Here is a 26891-nt window from a genome sequence, read left to right on the forward strand (position 1 = left end):
AGGATGGAAGGCTGAGTCAACCTTGAGCCCTGTCAGGATCGAATTCCTGGCAGTCAGCAGAATTAGCCTGCCGTACATGCATTCTAATCATTGCAGGGAAAAGTAGTTTTCACTTAGGGATTTGGCCTGTGAATTTCAGTTCTGCCTTTGCATTACAGGTAGTCCTCAACTTATGACCACAACTGAGCCCAAAGTTTATGTTGCTAAGTGAGAAATTTGTTAAGTGAGTTTTCTCCCATTTTACGACTTTTCTTGCCACATTGGTTAAGTGAATCACTGCAGTTGTTAAATTAGTAATACAGATGTAAAAACGAATCTAGTTTCCCCATTGACTTGGCTTGTCAAACGGTCATAAAAAGGGATTACATGACCCCGGTGGGACACTGCAACTGCCATAAATGTGAGTCAGTTGCCACGCATCCAAATCTAAATCATGTAACCAATGGCTATGGAGATTGTCAGTCATCTAGGTCACGGTCGTCCCGAAGGTGCTTTTTCAAAGGGCAACCGGACTGTGTTTTTCCTTGGAGACGTTTCGCTTCTCATCCAAGATGCTTCAGTCTAGAACTGAAGAAGCTTCTTGGATGAGAAGCGAAATGTCTTCAAGAAAAAACACAGTCCAGTTGTCCCGAAGGTGCTTTTTCAGGAGGCAACTGGACTTGGTTTTTTCTTTGAAGACATTTTGCTTTTCATCCAAGAAGCTTCTTCAGCTTTGACAGGACAGTGGGGAATGGAAGGATGGAATGGATTTATAAATCCTTCCATTCCCCTCCATCCAGTCAGAGCTGAAGAAGCTTCTTGGATGAGAAGTGAAACATCTTCAAAAAACCCCCCCCAAGAAAGTCCAGTTGCCTCCTGAAAAAGCACCTTTGGGACAAACATGAGTGAGAATCTGTACAGACAGCCCAGTTATTTTTTGAAAAAGTATCTTTGAGACGACCATGACCAGTCCGCTGGATGGTCCAAAGGCAATCATCCCTTTTCTATTACTTGTCCTTGGGTTTTGACCTCATTGTTTTACATTGTCGCACTGCCCCAAAGCTCCAAATGGTCAACCATAGGAAAGAAACTATCATGCGCTACTAGTTTCACAAACAGGGGAGCTTTGTCCGCCTTAAGAGTAAGAGAGGGAAACATGGTCCCCGTGGGATGAGATAACTGGCTTAGGACCTGGTTATCTATGAGACCGCCTGCTGCCACCAGTAGCCTCCCACCGGCCGGTACGCTCTCATAGAGAGGGGCTCCTCCGGGTGCCGTCGGCCAAACAATGTCAACTGGCGGCCCCCAGGGGGAGAGCCTTCTCTGTGGGGGCACCTACTATCTGGAATGAGCTCCCCCCGGAGATACGGAGGATCCCGGATCTACGCACCTTCCACTGCGCTCTTAAAACCTTTTTATTCCATCAGGCTGGCCTGGCCTAATTTTTCCCTTTTTTCCCTTTTAAAATACAAATTTTAATTGGTTTTAACTTATTGGGGTATTTTAAAATCTGTCTTTGGCCAAATTATTTAATTCGGTTTTATTCTGTTTTTAAATTTTGTATTTATGTGTTTTTATCTTGTGGCTGTTCACCGCCCTGAGTCCTTTGGAAGTAGGGCGGTATACAAGTCAAATAAAACAAACAAATAAACATAACTCAAAGTGGGAAGGAAAGGGGTGGAGCCTTAAACCTTACCATGCCACGGGCCCATTCATAAACCACTTCCACCAGCCCGAATTTGTACTGCTCCACAAAATCCTCAATCGATTCTTGCAAGCCACACTTGCGCTGCAGCAGGGCGATCTGTTCGGCTACCGAGCGGATGTGCTCTATGCCCTGAAGGAGGAAGAGGGAGAGAAGGTGGTGATCCGTCCAGGAGACACTAAATGAGATGGACGACTCGCTGGGAGCTTTTGCTCGCAGCCAGACAACACGGAAGAGGGAGGGGTGTGATTGGAAGGTATGGGTGGCCTGGAGGGAAATGAGGAATTCTCTCTCCACGCCTGTGGCCTGGGAGAGTCTCGACACCTCAAGGTCGAACGATGAGAGTCTTCTGAGCTGAGCGGACTGTCTCCCAAAACAAAGAGATTGCACTGGATTGGTGGACAATGGACAGTGGGTGGCCCACAGGGTGGGGGGAAAGGGAGATTTTTAACTATTCAGTTTTTTGTGCGAAAATTTCAGAACTGGCTATGCTTCTACTATGTCTATATGGATCTATCAGTAAAGTATTATTATTATTATTATTATTATTTTATTTGTTTTAACAACCCCATTATTATTATTAATTATTATTATTTCTTTTAATGACACCATAATCTCTTACATCGGGGTGGAGTCAGGCAACTGAATGGAGCTGAGTATTTACTGGCCGGATACCCTTCCTGTCGCCAATGCAGAGTTCACAGCTGATATTTTACTCATTGTGCCCAGAGCGATATATACCTGCTGCTGCTACCTAGGATCAAACTCACAGCCTCCTGATTGTGAGGCGAGAGCTCCACCTCTAGGCCACTGCACCACTCATCTATCAGTAAAGTTATATTCTTGGTAAAATAATGTGCCAGGAGTTTCTTTTGCCGCATATGCTAGTTCTCATAGTAGTAGCCTATTTGGATCTCATCAGGAGGCCAATAACCCTGAGATGTCGGTGGCAGACTAAGACTCGGAGGAGAGGAAGAAGCCTAAATGGCAACTCAGGTCCTCCCTTGTGTCCCGCTTCCCTCCCATCTCCCGCTCCCCACTCACCTTCTGAAGGACAGAGGGCAGCTGAGGCTCCACCTGGGTGCGGACCTGGCACACCGTGCAGCTCAGCAAGGCCACGATCTCCTCGGGCCGCAGGTCGGTCAGGGCATTGTCCAGAAGCAGCTGCGTCAGGAGCAGCTCATGGTTGCTGATCTGACGGGCCACGCTCCCCTTGAGCTCCACGGCTCCTCCTTCGTTGATGTAGCCCAGGGAACGCAAGACCTGAAGTGACCAGAAGTGGAGACTGAAAAAAAAACCAAATAGCTCGACCTCTGGCTTGGGGAACAAAAGAGAACAGTCTCCCTTTGACGATTCCATGAAATTGACAAGAATTCACCATGGGGGCCATGCTGTAGCAATAGCAACAGAACTTAGACTGATATGCTGCTTCATGGTGCTTTATAGCACTCTCTAAGCCAGGGGTCCCCAACCTCTGCGTCAGGGCCCACCACAAGGCTGCAGCCTATTCAGAATTGGGTCGTGCGAGTGGATGGCTGGAGCGAGCGCAAGTGGGTAGGCAGCTCAACTTGTGCAAGCAGTGGGCCGGCGGGCACTTGTGTGTGTGCTGACCAGCCACTCGCGCAGTTGAGCTGCGCTAGTGCGTGCCAACCCGCCACTTGCACAAGAGCTGCCTGCGCGTGAATGCAGGCCCACAATTCGCACAGCCCAGTTCCCCTCTCTCCCTCCTCCAGCTGGGCTGCCAAACCGCAAAGGTTGGGAACCACTGCTCTAAGCGGTTTACAGAGTCAGCATATTACCGCCTACAATCTGGCTCCTCGTTTTACCGACCTCGGTAAAAGGATGGAAGGCTGAGCCAACCTTTCGAGCCGGTGAGAATCAAACTGCTGGCAGTCGCAATCAGCAGAATTAGCCTGCAGTACTGCATTCTAACCACTGCGTCACCATGGCGCAATATATTTATATAGTGTCAAATTGGGCCAGTACCCCATTACAAAAATGCTTTCTAGTGAGAGCATTGGAGGACTGCTAGAATTGGTCCCTCAGACTTCAGTTCCTCAGGGTAACCACTGTGGTACATTTTCAATATTTCAGAAACACTTAGCAATTTAGACTTAAATCTTAGAACACAGAGAATTCTTGAGCCGGTCAGGATCGAACTCCTGGCAGTCGGCAGAATTAGCCTGCAATACTGCATTCTAACCACTGTGCCACCACGGCTCAACTTCAACTTTTAAGTTGAATGCTGTACCAGGTTCAATAGCCATTTCCTACCCAAAGAAGTGGAGGCCTTGCCTGCGAATTCGGGGGAAGGCAGGGGGCCAGGAAGAAGAGATGGAGAGTTGACTAGGGGGAAATGATGCAGGGACGAGCAAAATTCAAGATCAAAAAAAGACCCTTGAAAACATGCAGTCCTCTTTCCCAAAATGTGGCCTCTGCTCTGTCCACAAATAATACAAGCATCTGAGTTTGTGCCAGGTTCAACTATATAGGCTGGTTGAGCATCTTTTGTGGCCGAGGAGCCCCGCTGAACCTTTTGGGAGAAGGAGAAAGGCTGCAGGAGGTCAAATGACCATAAAACATTGGCAAGATTTCTCTAGGTTGACCCTTGGCCCAGCTCTGCACAAGACACGAGAACTCCGTTTCTCCGTTTCTTAATTTCTGAAGTCATCGGTTTGATCCAACTGCAGAGAGGCACTCACTTCGACGCGCTGGTGATACTCAGGCAGTAAGAGAAGGGACTGGTCCGACAGCAGGAAGCGCAGCTGGTCCAGTTCGTCCAACACCCGCTGGCGCTCTCGGAAGCGTACAAACTAGAGAGGGAGGAAGGAGATCGGAAAGGTGAGAGAAGGGATGTAAGCCAATCTGAAGCCCTCTTGTGCAGAATGATCACATCCCCAGCGACCATGGTGTGGAGGAAAGAATGCTTTTCAACGCAACTGGAAGAGGACAGGCTGGGGCGAACCTGTCTGAATATTTGTTAATTTTTCCAGAAAAGAGTTTCATCCCTACGTCTGGGCTGCAATTCCTTATTCGTAGGAAACCCAAACAGAGCTGCTGTTTGTCAAAGAACACGACGAATGAAAAGAAAAGACTAGGGTTGACATGATGGCAATGTTCCAATATTTGAGGGGCTGCCACAAAAAAGAGGGAGTCAAGCTATTCTCCAAAACACCTGAAGGCCGGACAAGAAGCAATGGGTGGAAACTAATCAAGGAGAGAAGCAACTTAGAACCAGGGAGAAATTTCCTGACAGTTAGAACAATTAATCAGTGGAACAACTTGCCTCCAGAAGTTGTGAATGCTTCAACACTAGAAGTTTTCAAGAAGAGATTGGACAATGATTTGTCTGAAATGGTGTAGGGTTTCCTGATTGAGCAGGGGTTGGACTAGAAGACCTCCAAGGTCTCTTGCAACTGTTATTCTGACTCCTGTCTCCAAGCTTTGCCTTAGAGAGCATCCAAGCCCCTAGCATAGGAGTGGGAAAGACCAGCTGAGTCATAGATTCATAGAGCTGGAAGGAACCTTACAGGTCTTGTAATCCAAGCTGCTGCCTAAGGCAGGAGTCCTTATACCATCCTAGATCAGGGGTCAGCAACCCGCAGCTCTGGAGCCGCATGTGGCTCTTTCATCCCTCTGCTGTGGCTCCCTGTTGCCGGTCAGCTCCACAATTGATAGGGCTTTCGGTTAGGACAGGTAGAGGAAAAAGGAAGCCTCGCTAGGAGGAGACTCTATGGTGGGAGAAGCGGACTTCTGGTCGGCTCCAGAATTGAATGGGAGGCTTCCAGTTAGGACCTTTGTGGCACTTTGAGTGTTTAAGGTTGCCGACCCCTGTCCTAGACAAATGGTTGTCCAATCTTTTCTTGAAAACCTTCAGAGATTCTGCAACTGGCCAACTGCAACTAATTTACAGATTGAAGAAAGAAATGAAATAGAGATCGATAGATAGATTAATATGATTGAAGAAATCATATTAATTGAAGAAAGAAATGAAATGAAAGAAATGAAAGAAAGATAGATAGATAGATAGGAATATGATTGGAGAAATCATATTAATTGAAGAAATGAAATGAAAGAAATGAAAGAAAGATAGATAGATAGATGATTGAAGAAATCATATTAATTGAAGAAAGAAATGAAAGAGATAGATAGATAGATAAATGATAGATATGTATAGATTTAAAATTGGAATTAATATGAATGAATACATTGTCTTTGCATTTGCTAGGTGTGAGAAGTTAAAATGGGGACAACGTGCTACCTGCCGTCTACCGAATCCTGTGCGGTTTTTAATTTATTTCTACACTGCTGTTTTTCCCAGCAGAGGCCAGAGCAGTTCACAAGGCAAAAGAAAAAAAAAAAACCCAATACATTAAACCATCCCAACAGCATCAACAGGGCTTGAAAAAGAACAAAAATGATATTAATTAAAGAAACACAAACCAAAAACAAGAAAGAGGCAAATGTAAAGGCTGGAGCAGCTGCTAAACTCATAGTTTCCTGGTAAACAGGTGCGGTTTCCTGTTTTTGAAAAAAGAGATGGGAAGGGGGAGGGGGAGGGGGGGCAACATCAGGAGAGAGTGCCAAGGAGGCTGGCAATTGTGCAGAACTCTGGATCACAATCACACTCCTCGCTCCCGTTCCTTTTGAACTTGCACCAAGGGGGTTGGACTAGAAGACCTCCAAGGTCCTTTCCAACTCAGTTATTACTCTGAAGATGGTGCCCTCTGCCCTGCCTCCTTTCCAAAGCTGCCCACAAAATGCCGGCCCTGAACTGACCTCTATGTGAAAGAGCGGGCTGTGGACACACTGGAACTCTGGCAAACGTTCCTCCAGACCGCGGGCCCGGATTATGCTCTCTACGACTTCCAGATCCTTCAGCTGAAGGTCGTTCACTGGATCCAGAAGGGGGAGGCCTTCCGGAGAGCCCTCGGCTAAACGCAGCAGCTCCTGGGTTGCTGTGGCCGCTGACGGTCCAGGTGGGTCGTTCCTGAGGAAAATAAGGAGGCCATAGTAGGTTTTTTAATGAGTGGTGCGGTGGCCTAGAGATGGAGCTCTCGCCTCACAATCAGGAGGCTGTGATTTCGATCCTAGGTAGCGGCAGATATTTCTCTCTCTCTGGGCACGATGAGCATATACTGTATCTGCTGAATATAACTCCGCACTGGCAACAGGAAGGGTATCCGGCCAAAATTCACTCAGCTCCATTCAGTTATCCAGACTCCACCGCACAAAGGATTACGGCAGGGGTGTTAAAATCAAGGCCCACAGGCCGGTGTGGTCAGATCCGGCTAGCAAGCTACCCGCGTCACTTCGGCCTGGTCTACCCATTGTAAAGAGGAAACACAACCACCCAGTCAGCCATGCCATCCCCAAGGTCAACCACAGCCCTGATATGGCCCTCAATGAAATTGGGTTTGACACCCCTGGATTATGGGGTCATACTGTCATGATGATGACAGTAGGTTTTTAACGCCTGACCCTTGAAAATCAGTGTCTCCTGTAACTGGGTGCCTTGAATCCTTCCAAAATCTCCCTTGTATTCCAAGTCATATCAACTTCGGGATCATGAGTGTGAAACCCACCAAACAAAAAAGCTAGCTAAATCTTTCAGCCAGGTCCAAGTTACTGCGAGATCACCAACTTTCATGTAGTTTTATAGAAGTCCTCAATTTATGACTGTAATTGACCCTGGTGCTACAGTTGTAAGTTGTGGCAGTCATTAAGTAGGTCACCACATGACCGCACCTAATTTTGTGACATTTTTGTGATTGTTAAGCGAACACCACGGTTGTTAAATGAATGCCACGGTAATCAAGCAGAAATATTTTCCCCGATGGGTGTTGTTTTTTGCCAGAAACTGACACCGGAAATCAGCAAAAAATGCCCCAAATAACAGCTATGTTGACTGTGGGACACTGCAAATGGCTGTAAATTTGTGCTGTTTGCCAAGCTGCCAACATGCAATCATATAACCACATGTGTGTGTGTGTGTTGGTGTTAGTGCAGCCATCAGAAGTTTGAAATCAGTTCATAATTAACTCTGAGGTCATCGGTCATAATGTGAATGGTCGCTAAGTGAGGACTACCTGTAACCTACAATTGCAAGATTTTGACTCTTTAAAAAGATGTTTGGGCATAACGGGGGTCTGCTTTCCTATGTTACTGTGTGAGAGGAACACATTTAACAAAGAGAGGATCCACTCCAAACATTTGGCAACCAGCTTCAAAGAAGAAACCGAGAAAAACTGAGGGAAATTGTGAGAGAAAAAAATCAAGGATGTGTATCCGCCCAATTGGTTTGTTACACTTTTTATTTTTTTAACTTGCCAGAACTAAGTTCCAGACTGCTGGAATAAAAAAATTGAGGAACGCTGGTCCTCCCAAGTTCTTACATGCAAACGCCATTTCCCAGGCATATTTATTTATTTATTTATTTATTTGACTTATAAAAGCCACCCATCTGAAACGAATCATTCCGGGCAACTTAACAATACAGCGGATGGCATCCGAAGCAGGGCCCTCTTGCCGGATTGGAAGGAATGAGTAGAAAATGGCAAATTTCACTTCTCAGCTCACCTGAACCTGGGCATTTGTCGTTTCCTGAAATCCTCCAAGATACGCTCGGCATTAACACGGAGGGTTTTCGCTGTGATGCCCAGAATATCTGCGGGGCCCAGTTTCTTTATGGTGTGTCCACAGGGGCCTGTGAGGGAGAGGAGAAAGAGTCTGGGTGTCAGAGCTGCCATCTTTCGCTCAACTCTGAGCTCAGCTAGATGTCGGTCTGCCACACATTATGGTGGGGAGGGAGCTGGGGAAGGCATGGAGGAAACAGGGGGAACCTGAAAGGAAGATTTGGGAAAAAAGGAAAGCAGTAAGTCGTAGCGTCCCGAGACGTCTGAAGGCCGTGGTCCTGGGAATGGAAGGCAGCGCCTATCCATCCCACCAACCTCAGCAGGGATAGTTACCAAAATTTATCTTCTCTGAATGTGACTGGACAATGGGGTGATAACAGGAGGGTGGGCCAGGGAATGGAAAGTTAACTAGGGAAATTTTCGCGCTCAAACTCTTAACATTAAATCTCAAAAAAGACCCTACAGGAGCTCCTCCATAACAGACAATGAAGAAGACAATAAACGAAGCAACGTTGTCATTCCATACGTTGCAGGAATATTGAGAAAAGCTCAGGAGGATCTTTAGCCAGTGCAACATACGTGCCCACTTCAAACCCAAGGATACACTAAGGCAGAAGCTCGTCTACCCCCAAGGATAAAATACCCAGACGCAAACTGAGCGACGTGGTATATGGAGCAAAATGCAGTGAGCCATGTGCAGATCTGTACATTGGAGAAACAAAACAACCACTTCATAAACGCATGGCACAACATGGGAGAACAAACCCATCAGGACAAGATTCAGCAACCCACCTGCTTTTAAAAGACAAAGGCCGCTCTTTTGAAGACAGCAAAGTCCACATTTTGGACAAAGAGGACCGCTGGTTTGAAAGAGAGGTCAAAGAGGCCATCTACGTCAAAATTGAACAACCCTCTCTCAACAGAGGAGGAGGGATACGACATAATCTGTCTCCAGTCTACCACACAGTCCTTACAACAGTTCCAAGAAGGCTCCACACCCATTTGCACCACTCAGGTGACCCTGATGACACAGATAAACCTCAGGTGATCTTAGAGACCCGCTAAAAGAATGCAAACAACCAGCTGTCTGCAAGGAGTATAAATCCTTCCATTCTCCACCATCCAATCAGAGCTGAAGAAGCTTTTTGGATGAGAAGCGAAATGTCTTCAAAGAAAAAGCACCTTTGAAATGCTCAAACTCTTAGTTCTGATTTTGCCTACTGTAACCACTTGGCTTTTAGTAAAAGTAACCTTTTTGCTACAAATGGAGTCGAGAGTGTTTCTTTCCTAAGGGACCAAGTTGGGCCACGTCTGACACCGGGCAGCTTTCCTGAGAAGCTGTGATTTGGGAGTACGAGAAGTCAGGGCTGTTCAGTTTATAACTCTCCTGGAGGACAATCTTGTCAGCAATCTTTGGGGGAATTTTGTTTCCTCCAAATTCTTCAAAAGTTTGAAATACAGATAGTCCTTGATTTACGACCACAATTGAGCCCAAAATTTCTGTTGTTCAATGAGACACTGGTTAAGTGACTTTTGCCCCATTTTATGACTTTCCTTGCCACAGTTGTTAAGTGAATCGTTGCAGTTGATACTGTAGGAAGTTAGCACCCACCCCTTTCCTAGAAGAATGAAATATTTTAGGAAATATTAAAAAGGCAGAATATTATGTTTCCCTGTATGAGAAATGGAGAAGCATGTTTTAAAGACAAAGCAGCTCCCACCTTCCTGCCTCCCACACTTTTGTCAATGGGGCAGAGGCAGAAACCCAATCTTTGTCAATGGACCATCATCTGCAACACAATAGGACCCATCTAGCAACAGAAACTCACCACATTGCACCTGGGAAGATTACATCAGCCAGCAACACTAGCTAAGACCCCCCCCCCACCCCCTGGGAGTCAGACAACCAATCAGGATACTCTTTCGGGGCCCCAGGAAGTTCAAAGCCAGAGAGTGCATAAAACCCGGGGACTTGCAGCATCTCCCCTCTTTTCTGTTCAGGAACTCAAACCATGGGATCCTGTCCACCATTAAACCATCTTTCCAAGCAGTCTCCATGTTTCCAGTGTCTTTTTCCCCACTTGGAGCTGAACCCAGAAAGATATTTCTTCCTACAATAAGTTAGTAGCCTGCTTGTTAATTGAATCCCGTTTCCCTGCTGAGTTTGCTTGTCAGAAGGTCGCAAAAGGGGATCACATGCTCCTGGGACACAATAAAGTTTGTAAACTACGGTATGAACCAGTTGCCTAACATCTGAATTTTGATCACGTGATCATGGGGATGCTGCAAAGGTCGTAACTGTGAAAAACGGTGGTCACATTTTCCAGTGCCGTTGTAACTTTGAACTAAGCAAACTAAACTTTGAACTAAGCAAACTGTTGTACGTCGAGGACTACCTGTATATAAGAGGCACAATTATGCTTGTGCATTAGCTTACTGAGATCCTATCGACTTTCCCTGCTCGATGAATTCTGCCCCTCCTTCCTCAACCTCCTGCCCCCAAACGACTTCCTGTTCTGAGTTCTCCATCACTTTACCTTCAGGAAGGAAGAGCTTCGTGTGGAGAAGATCCTCGGGCAGAGGCACCTCAGCAGATGGAGGACGATTCAACTCCTGGCCTTCAGCCAGGTCCCGCTCCATGGAGTTCTTCTCACACATCACTAAAGCGCTGAAGACCCGATTGGCTGCGTCTGAAGAAACCTGGAGGAGGGAGGGGTCGAGATCTTTCACACTAGGCAGGACTACATCCCCATTTTCCACCTTTGGCCCCAATTATGGGAGAAAAATTACGCACGGTCACTCATGCCCTCGTCACCTCCCGCCTGGACTATTGTAACGTTCTCTACATGGGGCTCCCCTTGAGGAGCATCTGGAGGCTCCAACTGGCGCAGAGTGCAGCCGCATGGGTGGTAATGGGAGCGACATGGCGCTCCCATGTAACACCCCTCCTGCGTGAGCTGCACTGGCTCCCGGTGGTCTTCCGGGTGCGCTTTAAGGTTTTGGTTACTTTAAAGCGCTCTATGGCTCAGGACTTGGATACTTGCGGGACTGCCTACTACCACCAATAGCCTCCCACCGGCCGGTACGCTCTCATAGAGAAGGGCTCCTCCGGGTGCCGTCGGCCAAACAATGTCGACTGGCGGCCCCCAGGGGGAGACCCTTCTCCGTGGGGGCACCTACGATCTGGAACGAGCCCCCCCCGGAGATACGGAGGATCCCAGATCTGCACACCTTCCGCCGCGCTCTAAAGACCTTTTTATTTCGCCAGGCGGGCCTGGCCTAACTTTCTCCCTCTTTTTAAACAATTTTAATATTTTAATATTTTTAATATCTTTTAATTTTCAAAGTTTAAATCTGTTTTAAGTTGATTGGGGTTTTAATCTGTCTGGGTCAAATTATTTAATTCAATTTTAGTTCTGTTTTTTAAATTTTGTATGTATGTATTTTATTGTTGGCTGTTCACTGCCCTGAGTCCTTCGGGAGAAGGGCGGTATACAAATTAAATAAAAGTAAAAGTAAAGTAAAAGTAAAAGTAAAAATTGCCTCACAAGATAGGAAGCTGCGAGCTACAAGGCCTTATTTGTAAAAGGAGATGCTGCTGCCTGAGAACTGTGGATCATTTAGGAGGGCCTCATCCAATTAATATCGCCATCAACTCTGGCTATCTCAAAAAATAGATGGATGGATGAATAAATGAATGAATGAATGTGTCAACTGTCTAGTTGGCGAATCCAGAAAAAGGAACTCCTGGGACATTATTTTACCCAGAGTTATAAAACTTTACTCAATAAACCACACTGATTCAGAAGAAGCAAAACCAGCTCTGGGTTTCCCGTGGAAAAGCAAGCATACCGTATTTTCCGGAGTATAAGACGCTCCGGACTATAAGACGCACCTACCTTTTTTGGTGAGGAAAACAAGAAAAAAAAAATCTGCCTCTGCCTCCCAGCAATTTTGCCTCGTTGCAGCAAACAGCAAATAGCCTGCTTTACTTTCATTTTCGTTTCCAGCATAGCTTGATTAGCACAAGAAAAAAAAAAATCTGCTCCCAGCAATTTACCTCCTTGCAGCAAGTAGCAGAGGCCCGTGCAAAACAGCTGAGAGTCAGGAGGCATCCAACGGACAATCAACTTGTGCTAATTAGGCTGCGTTGAAGCTGAAATGGGCTGTTCCTTCTTGCTGCTTGCTGCAAGGAGGTAAATTGCTGGGAGGCAGAGGCCAAAGGGTGGGGGCCAGTGGGTGGGCGGGGCTACATTCAGTGTATAAGACGCACCTAAATTTTCACTCCCTTTTAGGGGGGGGGAAGGTGTGTCTTATACTCCGAAAAATACAGTAGTTAATTCTCCCTTTTCTCTATGGACCACCCATTGTCCATAACATCCACCAATCACTCCTGTACATTTTGTTATGGGAAACAGTCAGTCAAGCTGGGACACTTGCTCGGGGTGTCCTTGAGCTGCCAGCAATGTCTCAAGGAAGCCGATGGATGCTTGAATACCATTTTCCCACCCTGATATTCCATCCCTCACTGTTATTGTCAAGCATTGGAAAAACGTAGGTGAAAGTGCGAATCAGTCTTGATAGAATGAATGAACGACTGACTGATTGACTGACTGACTGACTGACTGACTGACTGAATAAATAAATAAATACTGAACAGTCTGGCCTGATCAGCATTTGAATGAGAGACTTGAGAATCCTGGAGCTATAGTTGAGATAACAAAACAACAAAAGATAGGGTTTTGCTTGTTTGTGCCACCCGGTTTCTGGCATGCCACAGCCCAGTGCTGGTCCACGGACTAGGGGTTGGGGACTCTTGATCTAGATCAGGGGTGTCAAACTGGCGGCCCGCGAGCCGGATGTGTCACGCACAGGCCACACCCACCCCAGCTCTGTGAAGGCAAAAAACGTTGCGATGCATCACGTGACATCAATGTGACGTGGCGAGTTTGACACCCGTGATCTAGATGGACAAGAGCCAAACTTCAACTCAAGCTGTTACCTTTATCATGGCATGAATCCTGTACAAGTTTAGTGACCACAAATTGGGACTGGCAATTCGGTCACTGAGGGATGCAGCTGCTAAGGGAAACTGACTGTGTTTAGACTCGGCTTTCCTTTGCTTTACAGTTCTGCGAAGGTCGTAAACGAGAGGACTGGCCACAAAGTTATTTTTTCATCAGTGTTGTTAACAATGTACTGTTGCTAAATGAAGTAATTGCTAAATCAGCACTCCTTTTATTAGGCCTTTTTAAAAAAAATACTATACAGATACAAAGAGCACATACAGACAGGTTAGAGAAGTGTTTCTTCAGTATTCTGACTGGGAATTCTGGGAGTTGAAATCCATATATGCTAAAATTGCCAAGGTTAAGGAATACTGGGTTAGAGGGCTGAATGAGTCAGAGTTCCTTAGCCAAGTGTGGGATAAATCAAAGGCTGGGCATCTAGGGCTCCTTTATGACCTATGGACTTCAACTCCCAGAATTCTTGAGCCAATATGGCCCGGCTCAGGAATTCTGGGAGTTGAAGTCCACAAGTCATAAAAGGGCCATAAGTGCCCAACGCTGGGCTAAATAGTTCCCATTCCATTGCACCAGTCTGGAGCAATGTGGAAACGGTGGGACCTACCTGCAAGATGACTCCCAGGGCATTCTTGTGCTCTTGGTTGCTCACCACAATCACTCGTCCCACAGAAAGGGCTTTCAATCCGTTCATCGATTCCATTACTCGTCTCTGAAAGGGAGAAAACCCATAAAGGAGAATATTTGTAGCTTGGGGTTGACATGAGGGGTCTTTGGTGCTCTCTGAGCTTGCTTTTTTTTCTTGTAGACATTTCATTATCTAACTACAGTGTTTCCCCGAAAATACGACCTACCCCAAAAGTAAGTCCTAGCTTGATTTTTACACGTGTCCAATATAAGCCCTGCCCCCCCCCAAAATAAGCCCTAATTAAAACCCCACCCACTCCAGGGTGCATGGGTAAAAATTAAGGTAGGATGGGGATGCGGGGGTGGTGGAGCCAGTGGTGGGATTCAAATTTTTTAATACCAGTTCTGTGAGCATGGCTTGGTGGGCGTGGCAGGGGAAGGAAGGATACTGCAAAATCCCCATTTCCTCCTGATCAGCTGGGACTCGGGAGGCAGAGAATAGATGGGGCGGGGCCAGTCAGAGGTGGTATTTATCAGTTCTCCGAACTAAAAATTTCCGCTACCGGTTCTCCAGAACTGGTCAGAACCTGCTGAAACCCACCTCTGGGTGCAGCTGCCCTACTACTTACCCTGTTTCCCCTGAAAATAAGACATCCCCTGATAATAAGTCCAATCGGGCTTTTGAGCGCATGCGCTAAAATAAGCCTCCCCCCAAAAATAAGCCCTCCCTGAAAATATTTAAACACAGAACTGGAAATCAGGTAAGACGGCAAGAGGAGCTACATCTTGCTCCATGTGCCCCAAAATAATAAGACCTCCCCCAAAATAAGGTCAAGTTCTTATTTTGGGATTCAAAAAATATAAGACAGGGTCTTATTTTCGGGAAAACACGGGTAGGTAACATCATCAGTGCCAGTGATGTTCCCTAGTTAGGGCAAGAAAACAAGCAAGCTCAGGAGAGCATCAAGGACTTCTGAGGGAGAAACCCAGGCAAGAAATGCATCTTCCCACCCCTAAGTGGACTTCGAAGAAGGAGGATTCATCGTTCCAGTTTCTTCCCCCAACCTTGTTCTTTCCTAAGGGAGATTAAACCACAATTCTCATCAATCCCAACCATTAATGGTGGACATGATGGCTGAATACGATTTAAGTTGGAAAGGATAACATTGGAGAAAACTGGAATGGAACTTTCCTTTCCACCCAATTTGAGTAAGATGGGATGGATCCCGACTGCAGTGTCTCAAGGGAAGGGAATTTTGAGACTTAACAGTTGCCTCCACCTTGAAATAAAGGCGGACATCTTGGCTTGGGTCACACCCGTCACATGCCGAAGCTGAATCCTGGGCAAGATACTTTAGCGAGACCCACCTCAAAAATACCTTCTAAAGCAGCGGTCACCAACTGGTGGTCCGCGAGAAAATTATTTGCATTTTTTATATTGCACTAAATCAGGGGTCTTCAAACTACGGTCCCTGGGCCGGATATGTGCAATGAACGGTTGTGTTGTTGCAGAGAGTCTCCCCCTTTGGGGTCTTTTTGTGCGGGTCGGAGGGGGGCAGAAATTCCGACTTGGAGTCTGCTTCAGCCTCCTGGTGCGCGGCTTTGGGCAAAGACTAGAAGGAAGTGCCGCTGGTGGCAAAGAGCTGGAGGGCCTAGTTCCAGTGGGACAGCATCATGGCCTGTAACTGGCTGACCATCTCAGTCCTTTGAGCCTCCAGGTACCGGTACCTGACCTTGCACTCCCGTAGGTCTTCCCTCTGCTTGGAAAGCCTATGCTCGTAGTCCTCAGTGAGGTGCTTCTGCTGAGCCTCCTTCCTGTTCAGATCCAATTTGAACTGAGCCAGCTGTTTTGCCAACTCTTTCTCGTGATGGCTGCTTAGCTCCAACAACTGCTTCCTGTTGTGGCCCTAAGGAACCCGGGCGGGCAGGCGAGGAATGGCTGGGAGGGGAGGGGCGAGTAGAGGCTGGCGAGGCACCCCTCCATGTGAGTGACGTCGGGTTGGCCACACCCACAGAGTCACATGACCACCTAGTCACGCCCACCCAACCGGTCATTAGGCAGATCATATTAGTGGTCCGCAGGATTTAAAATTATGAATTTAGTGGTCCCTGAGGTCCAAAAAGTTGGTGACTCCTGTTCTAAAGGCATCTTCCTCGACTTGTATTAGGAACTCCTACAATAAGCAGGTCTGCAGCCCCAATTCAACAGCAGGATACCAGATTCAGGGGGAAAGACTGTCTTCGAATGATCCTTGCCCAGGATCTGAATGACGACAAGTCCCTTGGGAGTTGGGCGGCATAGAAATGCGACAAAATAAATAAATAAATAAATAAATAAATAAATAAATAAATAAATAAATACATACATACATACATACATACATACATACATACATACATACATACATACATACATACCACGAGGTGGAAAAGAACCTTATGCCCCAGTTCTTCCAGTCAGTACCTGAATGTGCTCCCGTATCTCTCGCAGTTCTCTGACTACAGAATAATACTCAGATTCAGGGGGAAAGACTGTCTTCGAATGATCCTTGCCCAGGATCTGAATGACGACAAGTCCCTTGGGAGTTGGGCGGCATAGAAATGCGACAAAATAAATAAATAAATAAATAAATAAATAAATAAATAAATAAATACATACATACATACATACATACATACATACATACATACATACATACATACCACGAGGTGGAAAAGAACCTTATGCCCCAGTTCTTCCAGTCAGTACCTGAATGTGCTCCCGTATCTCTCGCAGTTCTCTGACTACAGAATAATACTCCTGTAAGTCACCAAGCTGCCTTGACGTGTCTGGCACTTCCATGTTGGCTAACATACTGCTCAGCTGGGCGATTCTGTGTTCATAGACCTGGCGAGGAAATGCAGATGGTGGAGCAAAGTCATACAGCGCCCAACTCTTTGCCTTCTCCTTCCCACCTAGTTCCAACCATTTAACACAGGGGTGGGCAAATGTGGCTCTTTTACAACCTGTGGACTTCAACTCCCAGAATTCCTGAGCCAGCTTGGCTGTCCCAGGAATTCTGGGAGTTGAAGTCCACAGGTGCCCACCCCTGATTTAACATAAAGAAGCCGAGTTCACAAAACATGTGAGGCTATACCAGGATTGACTACTGTGGCTCCAAGTGTTGTGTGAACACAGCTGAAATGCAGATTCAGCATGCTGCATGGACCCAGCCCAATGGTTTAATGCGCTAGCATATCAGGTGATCGCAGCCACCATAGAAGGAAATATTTTGGGGTCTTCCAGGTGATCTGGAGGAGCAACTGATATCTGCACAGCAAGTTCAAAATTCAGTCCTTGATGCCAAATGAGAACAAGTCTTTACTACATCCTTGGAAAACCACTGCTAGCTGGAGGGACTCAATCGTCTACAGCAGTTTAGGCTTCATCTTTTTGACGGGTGTGTGTGTGTATGTGTGTCTCCAAACTTGGCAGCCGGCATGGAGGAATTCTGGGAGACCACAAATCTTAAAAGTTGCCAAGTTTGCAGACTCCTGTTCTTGACTTTAGAGATGGACTTCCATCTCTTTTCTCTGTGTCATATAATATATCTGGGTTCTTTCTTTCTTTCTTTCTTTCTTTCTTTCTTTCTTTCTTTCTTTCTTTCTTTCTTTCTTTCTTTCTTTTTCTTTCTTTCTTTCTTTCTTTCGTCAGTCATGTTTATGTTTATATTAGAGGTGGAGACCCTTTGAGAGCTGTATGCAATGTAATTTCATTTTAATGTATGCCAATTAGTGTACATTCAAAGTTATTCCATTCCATTCCATTCTACAGATTTGTACAGTTTTTCCTCCTCTGCTCCTCTATTATCTCCTCAGTCATCCTCCATTTTCTTCCAGGCACCCTCCTGTCTTAAAAATGGGAGATTCCTTCTAACACACACTTCTTTTCCATTGTCCTCCCTCCGCCTCAAACTGTTGTGTCTCAGAAAAGTTTAGGATGCTTCTCTGGATTCCTCTCAAGCATCTTTCCAGGAGCTATTTCAATTTCCCCCCTCCTATCCATCACACCTTGCTGTCTTTCCGGGTGTGGAACTCGGAGAAGCTTCTCCTCATCATGTCTTCCACGCGGAGTGCCTCCACTCTCAACAGGTTTAGGATCATGGTGTACGTCAGGCGGAATTGGGACTGCAACCGAGTAGGCTTGCCCTGAAAGGAAACAGAAAGGTCGTACAATTGGCGGCAGTCACATGGCGATCTGGTTAACAACCTCCACAACTTATGACTGTAGTTCTGGGTCCAATGACGGTTGTAAATCGAGGATTATCTGGATTGAAACATCCAGGTTTTTGGACCCAGAAGGGTGTGTCTGTTCTCTGTCCTTAATGAGGTTCCAATAAACTTTCATCCTCAGCCAGAAGGAGGATATTTATCACTGGCTATAATTTCAACCCAAATATTAACAACATGAAATTCAATGTAGAGAAAAAGTAAAGTCTTACACTTAGGCAAGAAAAACCAAAAGTACACGTATAAACTGGGTGAAACCAGGTTTAATAGCAGTAAGCCTGCTGTGAGAGGGATCTTGGAGTCTTAGTGGACAACCAATTAAATATGAGCCAGCAGTGTGCAACAGTAGCCAAAAAAGCCAACGCAATCCTAAATTGCATTAACAGAGGGATTCAATCAAGATCACGTGAGGTACTAAGACCACTATAAAGCCTTAGTAAGAATGCTGCATCCAGTTTTGGTCACCACACTATAAAAAAAGATGTTGAGACTCTAGAAAGAGCGCAGAGAAGAGCAACAAAGATGATCAAGGGACTGGAGGCTAAAACATATGAAGAACAGTTGCAGGAACTGGGCATGGCTAGTCTAGTGAAGAGAAGGGAAGGGCCAGGGGAGACATGATCGCAATGTTCCAATATTCGAGGGGCTGCCACAGAAAGGAAGGGATCAAGCTTTTTTCCAAAGCACCTGAAGGCCAGACAAGGAATAATGGATGGAAACTGAACAAGGAGAGATTCAACCTGGAAATAAGGAGAAATTTTCTGAAACTGAAAACAATCAACCAATGGAACAGAAGTTGCCTTCGGAAGTTGTGGGAGCTTCATCACTGGAAGCTTTCAAGAAAAGTTTGGACTGCCGTCTGTCAGAAACGGTGTAGGGTCTCCTGCTTGGGCGGGGAGTGGGGGTGGGGGTTGGACTAGATGACCTGCAAGGTCCCTTCCAATTCTGTTATTCTGTTACGACGGATTCATTTACAGCTTAAGCAACTGCAGTTGCTGCCTGTTGCAATTTAAGCAAGACAAACACACACCAATCACTCACCAACATCATGCGGTGAAGGTCGGACATTTCAGGCACTTGGTTTTTGCACAGAATAATCACCATCCCAGTTGTGTCGAGACCTCGACGTCCAGCCCGGCCTGCCATCTGGATGTATTCGGCTATCAGGACACGGAAGAAAGAGAGATGTGTGGTGTTAACCACTCTTGCCATCAAGTAAGGGATCGATATCCAGAAGGAAAAACACCACGAGTTTCATTTTTGCCTCAGCAAAACTGACAGCTGAAACCTCATCTCTGTATACAGGTCGTCCTCGACTCACAACAGCTCATTTAGTGACCATTCAAAGTTACAGTGGCCCTGAAAAAAGTGAGTTGCGACCGCTTTTCAGACTTACGACCGTGGCAACAGCCCCATGCTCACGTGATTGAAAGTCAGACGCTTGGCAACTTGATTCATATTTATGACAGATGCCATGTCATGGGGTCATGTGATCCCCTTTTGTGACCTTCTGACAAGCAGAGTGAATGGGGAAGCCGGATTCACTTAACGACCGTGACACTAAGTTAACAACTGCAGCGGTTCACTTAATAACTGAGGCAAGAAAGGTTGTACAATGGGGCAAAAACTTCATTGAACAAATGTTTCACTTGGGCTCAATTGTGGTAGCAAGTCATGAACTACCTGTACTTTGCTAGAATTTTATCCTTTTAGCCCAGTGTTTCTCATCCTTGGCCACTTTTAAGATGCTCAAACTTTAAATCCCAGAATTTTGGCATGCTGGATAGGGATTTCTGGGAGTTGAAGTCCAAACATCTTAAAAGTGCCCAAGGTTGAAATACATTGGAATGGAATGGAATGGAATGGAATGGAATGGAATGGAATAGAATAGAATAGAATAGAATAGAATAGAATAGAATAGAATAGAATAGAATAGAATAGCAGAGTTGGAAGGGACCTTGGAGGTCTTCTAGTCCAACCCCCTGCCCAGGCAGGAAACCCTACACCACTTCAGACAAATGGTTATCCAACATCTTCTTAATTGCTTTAGCCTCCTGACGTACAGGGCTCCGCAGTTAAAAATGATAGTCCACTTTTGCTTTCCTTCGGAGAAGAGACCAGCATAGCCATGCTGTGGTTGCTGTATATATGTTCCCAGTCTCAAAGCGCCCCCCAAAATATCATAAACAGTTGAGATAAATTGGCTTGCTGGCTTTTTGCCTACAAAAAAAGAAAAAATCCCAATAGCTCTAGGGCAGCTCTGTGGGACATGCCATCTTTAAAGGTTTCGTGGCAGCCAGCAGGAAGAGTAACAAGATAAACAGTTAGCAAAGGGGAAAAGCTGGGGGTAGGAAGTGGGAGATGATGTGCAAGGGAAGGGAAGACAGATGTTTTGTCTGTGGAACCTCTGGCCATTCTACTTATAAACACCCACGTACCCCTCGTAAAAAAGGGGCACCATAAAATATGCTCCTCTCCATTCCTACCTGGTACCAAGTCCCGGAAATTAGCACCGTCATGTTTACGAACAGAATTGAAAACCACAGTCCTTGCTGGCATGTTCACCCCCATGGCGAAAGTCTCTGTGGCGAAGAGGATCTAGAACCCGAAAGGAAGGAGAAAGATGGGGAGATGCCACCTGTTTTTCTTGGCAATAAACCAGATTGGCTTAGAGCAGCTTTCCTCTGACTGATACTTTCCACAGAATTACACTTCATTTGTATAGTGAATACTGCATAGTCCTCCAGTCCAATGACTAGGGAGGGTCTAGGATAGGAGTATGAAACTTGATTTCATTGAGGGCCGCATCAGGGCTGTGTTTGACCTTGGGGGGCCGGGGTGGGCATGGCCAGCTCGACGTCACTCGTGTGGGGGGCTCCTATGGCAGCCTGAGCTCTCCGCTAGCGAAAATGGGCTCCCGAACTCCGTTTCAGCTGCAACGGCCTCCTGCAACCCTATGCCAGCGGAAACGGAGCTTGAGAGGGTCACCTGCAGCACTCCCGCGCTCTGTTTTCTTTGGTAGACGCACTGCAGGCCGGTCCTTTGCTGTTTCCCCGGTGACCATGTGGGTCAGATCTAAGTGCCCCGCAGGTTGGATCTGGCCCCCGGGGCCTTGAGTTTGACACCCCTGGTCTAGGACAACTTGCCACGGCCAACTCGCCAAGGGACAATTCGCCGTAGAACAAAAATTACACGATATCAAAGAAATCGTGAAATAGAACCATTAAAGAAAAGATGCGAAAGGAGGGACAGAATGAAACGAGAATGACCAAAATATTTTAAAATTTATTTTAAATAATTAAATGAAATGGTTGAATGGTCCTGTAGCGAATTTTTTTCCGTGGTGAACTGGCCGCGGCGAATTGTCCCATGGTAAGTTGGCCGTTTTGAGTTATCCCATTCCAGACAGGGGAACGTGGGAATGCTCCAAACCATCTGGAGGCACAAGATTGGAGAGGTTTGGTCTATGGGACGTTCTCTCAGGAGCCAGGATTGGGTCAAAAGTATTAACAAGTGTCAGCTTTGGAAGCCATATTAGGCCGGAAGCTTCCAAGCTGCCACCTTCTCGTGTGTGGGAAAGTAGGAGGGGAGATTTATTTGAGGGTTTGTATTTAGACAAAATAGCATTCTTCACGTTGGTCAACGTCAGGAGGAGCCTGCATCTGGAGAAGGAGTGATTGGAGTGCTGTCTCGAGATGGAACGGATGGTGATTGGAGCATGTGATCGACTGATGAGTGAAGGGACGGTTTCGATTTACTGAGGGAAAACCTGGAACTCTCAGATTCAGGTTTTCCCAAGATGTGCCAGTATACCAGAAGTGGGTTTCAGCAGGTTCTGACCAGTTCTGGAGAACCGGTAGCAGAAATTTTGAGTAGTTCGGAGAACCGGTAGTAAAAATTCTGACTGGCCCCACCCCCATCTATTCTCTGCCTCCCAAGTCCCAGCTGATCGGGAGGAAATGGGGATTTTGTAGTAACCTTCCCCTGGAGTGGGGAGGGAATGGAGATTTTACAGTATCCTTCCCCTGCTACGCCCACCAAACCATGCCATGCCACGCCCATCAAGCCACACCCACCGAACCGCTAGTAAAAAATTTTGAAACCTCCCACTACAATATACCTACTCTAACAAATGGAACTTTGAGAAAATGTTTGCCTCAGAGTTTTTAATTGGAGCAGAGGTTTTTCTGGAACAGCTGACATTAAGTTTATTCTGTGCTACCTATACAGATAGTCCTCGACTTACAGCAGTTCATTTAGTGACAGTCTGAAGTTACAACAGCACTGAAGAGAATGACATATGACTGTTTTTCACAGTTATTATCACTGCCCCATCCCCCAGGAGTATGTGATCAAAATTCAGACGTTGGCAACTGACTCATATTTACGACGGTTGCAGCGTCCCGGGGTCATGTGATCACCTTTTGCGACCTTCTGACAAACAAAGTCAATGAGGAAGCCAGATTCACTTAACAACCGTCTTACTAACTTAACAACTGCAGCGATTCACTTAACAACTGTGGCAAGAAAGGTCACAAATGGAGCAAAATTCGCTTAACAACTATCTCGCTTAGCAATAGAAATTTTGGGCTCAATTGTGGTCGTAAGTGGAGGACTACCTGTACACAAGAATCTGATCTACTAACGGTCGAGGCAAATTGGTGCCAGATTCAAGAGACTCCAAGGGAGAACTGGACTTAAGTCTTTTAGGGGGGCACAGAAACTCCAAACTGATGATGCATTTGACCCCCCCACCCCCAGGGGGCTCAGCCTGGTGAACTCTTACACCTACCTTGACAAGGCCTTTGCTGAAAAGCATCTCCACAACCTCCTTGAGGATGGGCAGAATGCCACTGTGGTGCACCCCAATCCCACGTTTCAAAAGGTCGACCATGTGAAGAACCTGAGGGAAAAAAATCCCACAAATGAGGTTTTTTTTAGTAATAATGTTATTCAATTTAATTAAACTTAATTTTATGCTGAAATCCAGGACTGGTGCTAGAGAGGATTTTAATACATTTATCATCATCATCATCATCATCATCATCATCACATCCCTCTCTCTCTCTCTCTCTCTCTCCATCCATCCATCTTATCTATCCTATCCCTAACCCTCCATCTACCTACCTACCTACCTATCCATCCATCTTATCTATCCTATCCTACCCTATCCCTCCATCCCTCCATCTACCTATGTATCCATCCTTCCTTCATTTCTTCATTCCTATCTTATCTATCCTATCTTATCCCTCCATCTATCTACCTATGTATCCATCCATCCTTCCTTCCTTCCTTCCTTCCTATCTCATCTATCCTGTCCTACCATATCCCTCCATCTACCTACCTACCTATGTATCCTTCCTTCCTTCCTATCTCATCTATCCTGTCCTACCTTATCCCTCCATCTACCTATGTATCCATCCATCCATCCTTCCTTCCTTCCTTCTTTCCTTCCTATCTTATCTATCCTATCCTACCTTATCCCTCCATCTACCTACCTATGTATCCTTCCTTCCTTCCTTCCTTCCTTCCTTCCTTCCTTCCTTCCTTCCTTCCTTCCTTCCTTCCTTCCTTCCTTCCTTCCTATCTATCTTATCTATCCTATCCTTCGATCCATCAATCCATCCATAACTCCCTATCCCATCCCACCCCACCCCAGCCCACCCCACTCTATCCATCTATCCAAATTTGTTTGCCACTCATCTCACTGCAAGGTGATTCTGGGCGGCTTACAAGGTTAAAAGCAATAAACTATACATACATACATCTAGCAGCAAAGACGTGATTAAAATTATCGTAAAAAGATGGTATAAAGCTGGGGAGGGAGGAAAAAAGATAGGCAGGGATGAGGTGTGATCTGTTATCGATCCATCAAGCACCTCCAGTGTGATTCTCCACCGTTAGGGCCCCTTGACTTCCTCTTCCTCTTGGCAACCACCGAGGTCCTGAGGCTCAGCTCCCATCCTGGCTATGCTGCCAAGGTGACACCCCCTAGTAGCCTTTTCCTTTTCTCTCACCTGAGGCAGCTGCCGATCGGTACCCTTCAGTCGGGAGATGCACTTCTGGAAGAAGACGTGGATCTCGCTTTTCTCCGTCGTGGTGGTCAGGTCGATGGTGGTCAGCATGGAGGCGTTTTCGTCGCAGCGGTTGCGAGAGAACGTGAAGGCCACCACCGGCAGCTGGTCCTTCTTGCGCAGCATGTCAATGAGGGAGAGCCAGATGTTCTTGTCCTGTGGAAATTCCAGATGTTTGCTCCAGGACTAGATCTTTCCTTCCCCTATTCCCGACCTTCTTCTCTTTCAGTGCAGTGCTCCCTTCCTCCAACACAAAGGAGAGCATGGGGAGACATCCAAACATCTGGATACATCTCATGGGACGTTATTTGAACTGACTCTTTTTAGTGTCAGGTAAGGGAAAGATTAACCCATTTACTCGTATTTTGTCCACTGACAGAAACCCCTCTTTATATCTAACTTAATTCAGCTCACCTGGCCTGGCCCAGCTCCTGCATGCATTGGCTGTTTGGCCCCAAAGGTCTGGGAGTGTTTGCTAGTTCGGTCCTTTTTGGCATCTACAGCATCATAATACCTGAAAGGACATCAGAGGAAGGCAACGCATTAAAGGGAGGTTATTACATTTATAATACTTAAGATTTATATTGACTGTTTCCTAATATGATTTGATTGCTTATTTGTTCCCTATGACTATCATTAAGTGTTGTATCTTATGATTCTTGACGAATGTATTTTTTCTTTTTATGTACACTGAGAGCATATGCACCAAAGACAAATTCCTTGTGTGTCCAATCACACTTGGCCAATAAAAAATTCTATTCTATTCTATTCTATTCTATTCTATTCTATTCTATTCTATTCTATTCTATTCTATTCTATTCTATTCTATTCTATTCTACTCTACCCTACCCTACCCTACCCTACCCTACCCTACCCTACCCTACCCTACCCTACCCTACCCTACCCTACCCTACCCTACCCTACCCTACCCTGTTCAGAACGTCTAGGTGGCATATTTTTTTCCTATGCTGCAAAAAAAATCTTGGCCTGATTACCTTGAATTCCTCACTGCCGATTCAACCAGGATCCAATCTGGGTTGGTCATTGGGACCAGAGATTTAGTCTTTTGAGCTTTCGGTCTCCTGTTGGAGCCCATCGTCAGGGAACCTGTCAGCTGACACTTCTCGCTTGCACTTCGCAACCAATCAGTATCAGCTGCCGTGAACTCAAGGGAGGGGGGGTTGGATGGGAAGAGGGATGCTTTGAGGGAAACGTGTGATGACCAGGGGCAAGGCACGGAGGCAACACAGCCAGCTCATAGTTCAAACACCCCTTTATTGCTCCAACTTTACCCCAAACGCTTCCATGTTTATGGCAAGACCCGAAGCAAAGCGCTCACACACACACAGGGACCCAGGGCTGCCTCGTCCTGCTCCTCCCCACGTTCCTCCGAAGCCAACGAGGCTGCCCCCTCGACTTCCGGCAGCCCCAGCTCCGGCAGCGTCCTCCTCTGCGGACTCAGGCTCCAACAGGGCCATGACAAAATGAAACTGACCATATTTTTCGGAGTATAAGATGAACTTTTTTCCCCCCAAAAAAGAGGGTGAAAATCTGGGTGCGTCTTATACTCCGAATGTAGCCCCACCCAGCTTCTCAAATGGAGATTTCAGAGGCTGAAAAAAGCATCAGAAATGAAGCTTCAGAAAAGAAGCCCCCAAATAGAGCTTCAGAGGCTTTTTTTCTGAAGCTCTGTTTCGGAGGCTTTCAGAGGCAGAAAAAAAGTTTTTTCTGAAACAGAGTTTCAGAAGTTTCAGAGGGAGAAAAAAAAAGCAAAAAAAAAAGCAAGGCACAGAGCTCACAACCAAAGAACCTATTGCTAAAATTTACCTCTGGGAACAGCTGATTGGAGGTATTCCAGGAGGCGGATCCACCTGCCAATCAGCTTTTTTCTTATTTTCCTCCCCAAAAACTAAGGTGCATCTTATACTCTGAAAAATACGGTAACCGTATCTCTTCAAGATGGGCTTCAAGGACACTCGGCTAGGATCAGAATGCAGCTGCATACGGAGCCTATGACTGAAGTGGCCGTTCTAAAAACATCTTTTATGAACGTGATGGGACATGGGGGGGGTCCAGTGATAGGAGGCAACTAAAGAAGGGGGAAAAGGTAGACTTGGGTATTTTGGCACGCAATTTCTCAGTTCTATCTAGGCGTTACTGCAATTCACTTGACTTCTAGTAAACTGGGCCTTTATCAATAAATGGTGTTAAAGATCTTTCTTACCTAGAGGTTCAAGCTGAGGCAGGTCTGACACCAGTGGTGAAACGTAAAATTTGTTACTACCGATTCTGTGGGCGTGGCTTGGTGGGGTGTGTGTGTAATGTGACTGGTTGGGCGTGGCCAACTTTTTTTTTACTTTTAAAAGCATTTTTTCTACAACCTCTTCGGACGAAGAGGTTGTAGCATTTTTTGGCTGAAGAAAAAAATGCTTTTAAAAGTAAAAAAAAAAAAAAAAGCCTCTGATGATTGCGCGACTCAGCTGGGCATGGGGGGGGGGCAGGGATGTTTGCTACCGGTTCTCCAAACCACCCGTCATCGCTACCGGATCAGGCAATCCGGTCCGAACTGGGAACATTT

At 46.1% G+C, this 26891-nt stretch overlaps 1 protein-coding gene across 1 annotated transcript in view; it reads right to left on the reverse strand.

Moving 5' to 3' along the window:
* Positions 1-26891, reverse strand: part of SKIC2 (SKI2 subunit of superkiller complex) — a 48845-nt gene that overhangs the window by 1169 nt on the left and 20785 nt on the right. The window contains exons 15-28 of the mRNA XM_034421467.3: positions 24728-24827; positions 24257-24469; positions 23032-23142; positions 20726-20837; positions 19281-19399; positions 18021-18158; positions 16720-16857; positions 13951-14055; positions 10857-11019; positions 8264-8390; positions 6464-6674; positions 4387-4497; positions 2729-2947; positions 1676-1816 (exon numbers count right to left, since the gene is read on the reverse strand). Of these exons, the coding sequence (XP_034277358.2) occupies positions 1676-1816; positions 2729-2947; positions 4387-4497; positions 6464-6674; positions 8264-8390; positions 10857-11019; positions 13951-14055; positions 16720-16857; positions 18021-18158; positions 19281-19399; positions 20726-20837; positions 23032-23142; positions 24257-24469; positions 24728-24827 (2008 nt within the window). The remainder of the gene's footprint in view (positions 1-1675; positions 1817-2728; positions 2948-4386; positions 4498-6463; positions 6675-8263; positions 8391-10856; positions 11020-13950; positions 14056-16719; positions 16858-18020; positions 18159-19280; positions 19400-20725; positions 20838-23031; positions 23143-24256; positions 24470-24727; positions 24828-26891) is intronic.

This window comes from Pantherophis guttatus, chromosome 2, assembly GCF_059756535.1.
Source record: "Pantherophis guttatus breed Tessera chromosome 2, ASM5975653v1, whole genome shotgun sequence".
Taxonomy (NCBI): Eukaryota; Metazoa; Chordata; class Lepidosauria; order Squamata; family Colubridae; genus Pantherophis; species Pantherophis guttatus.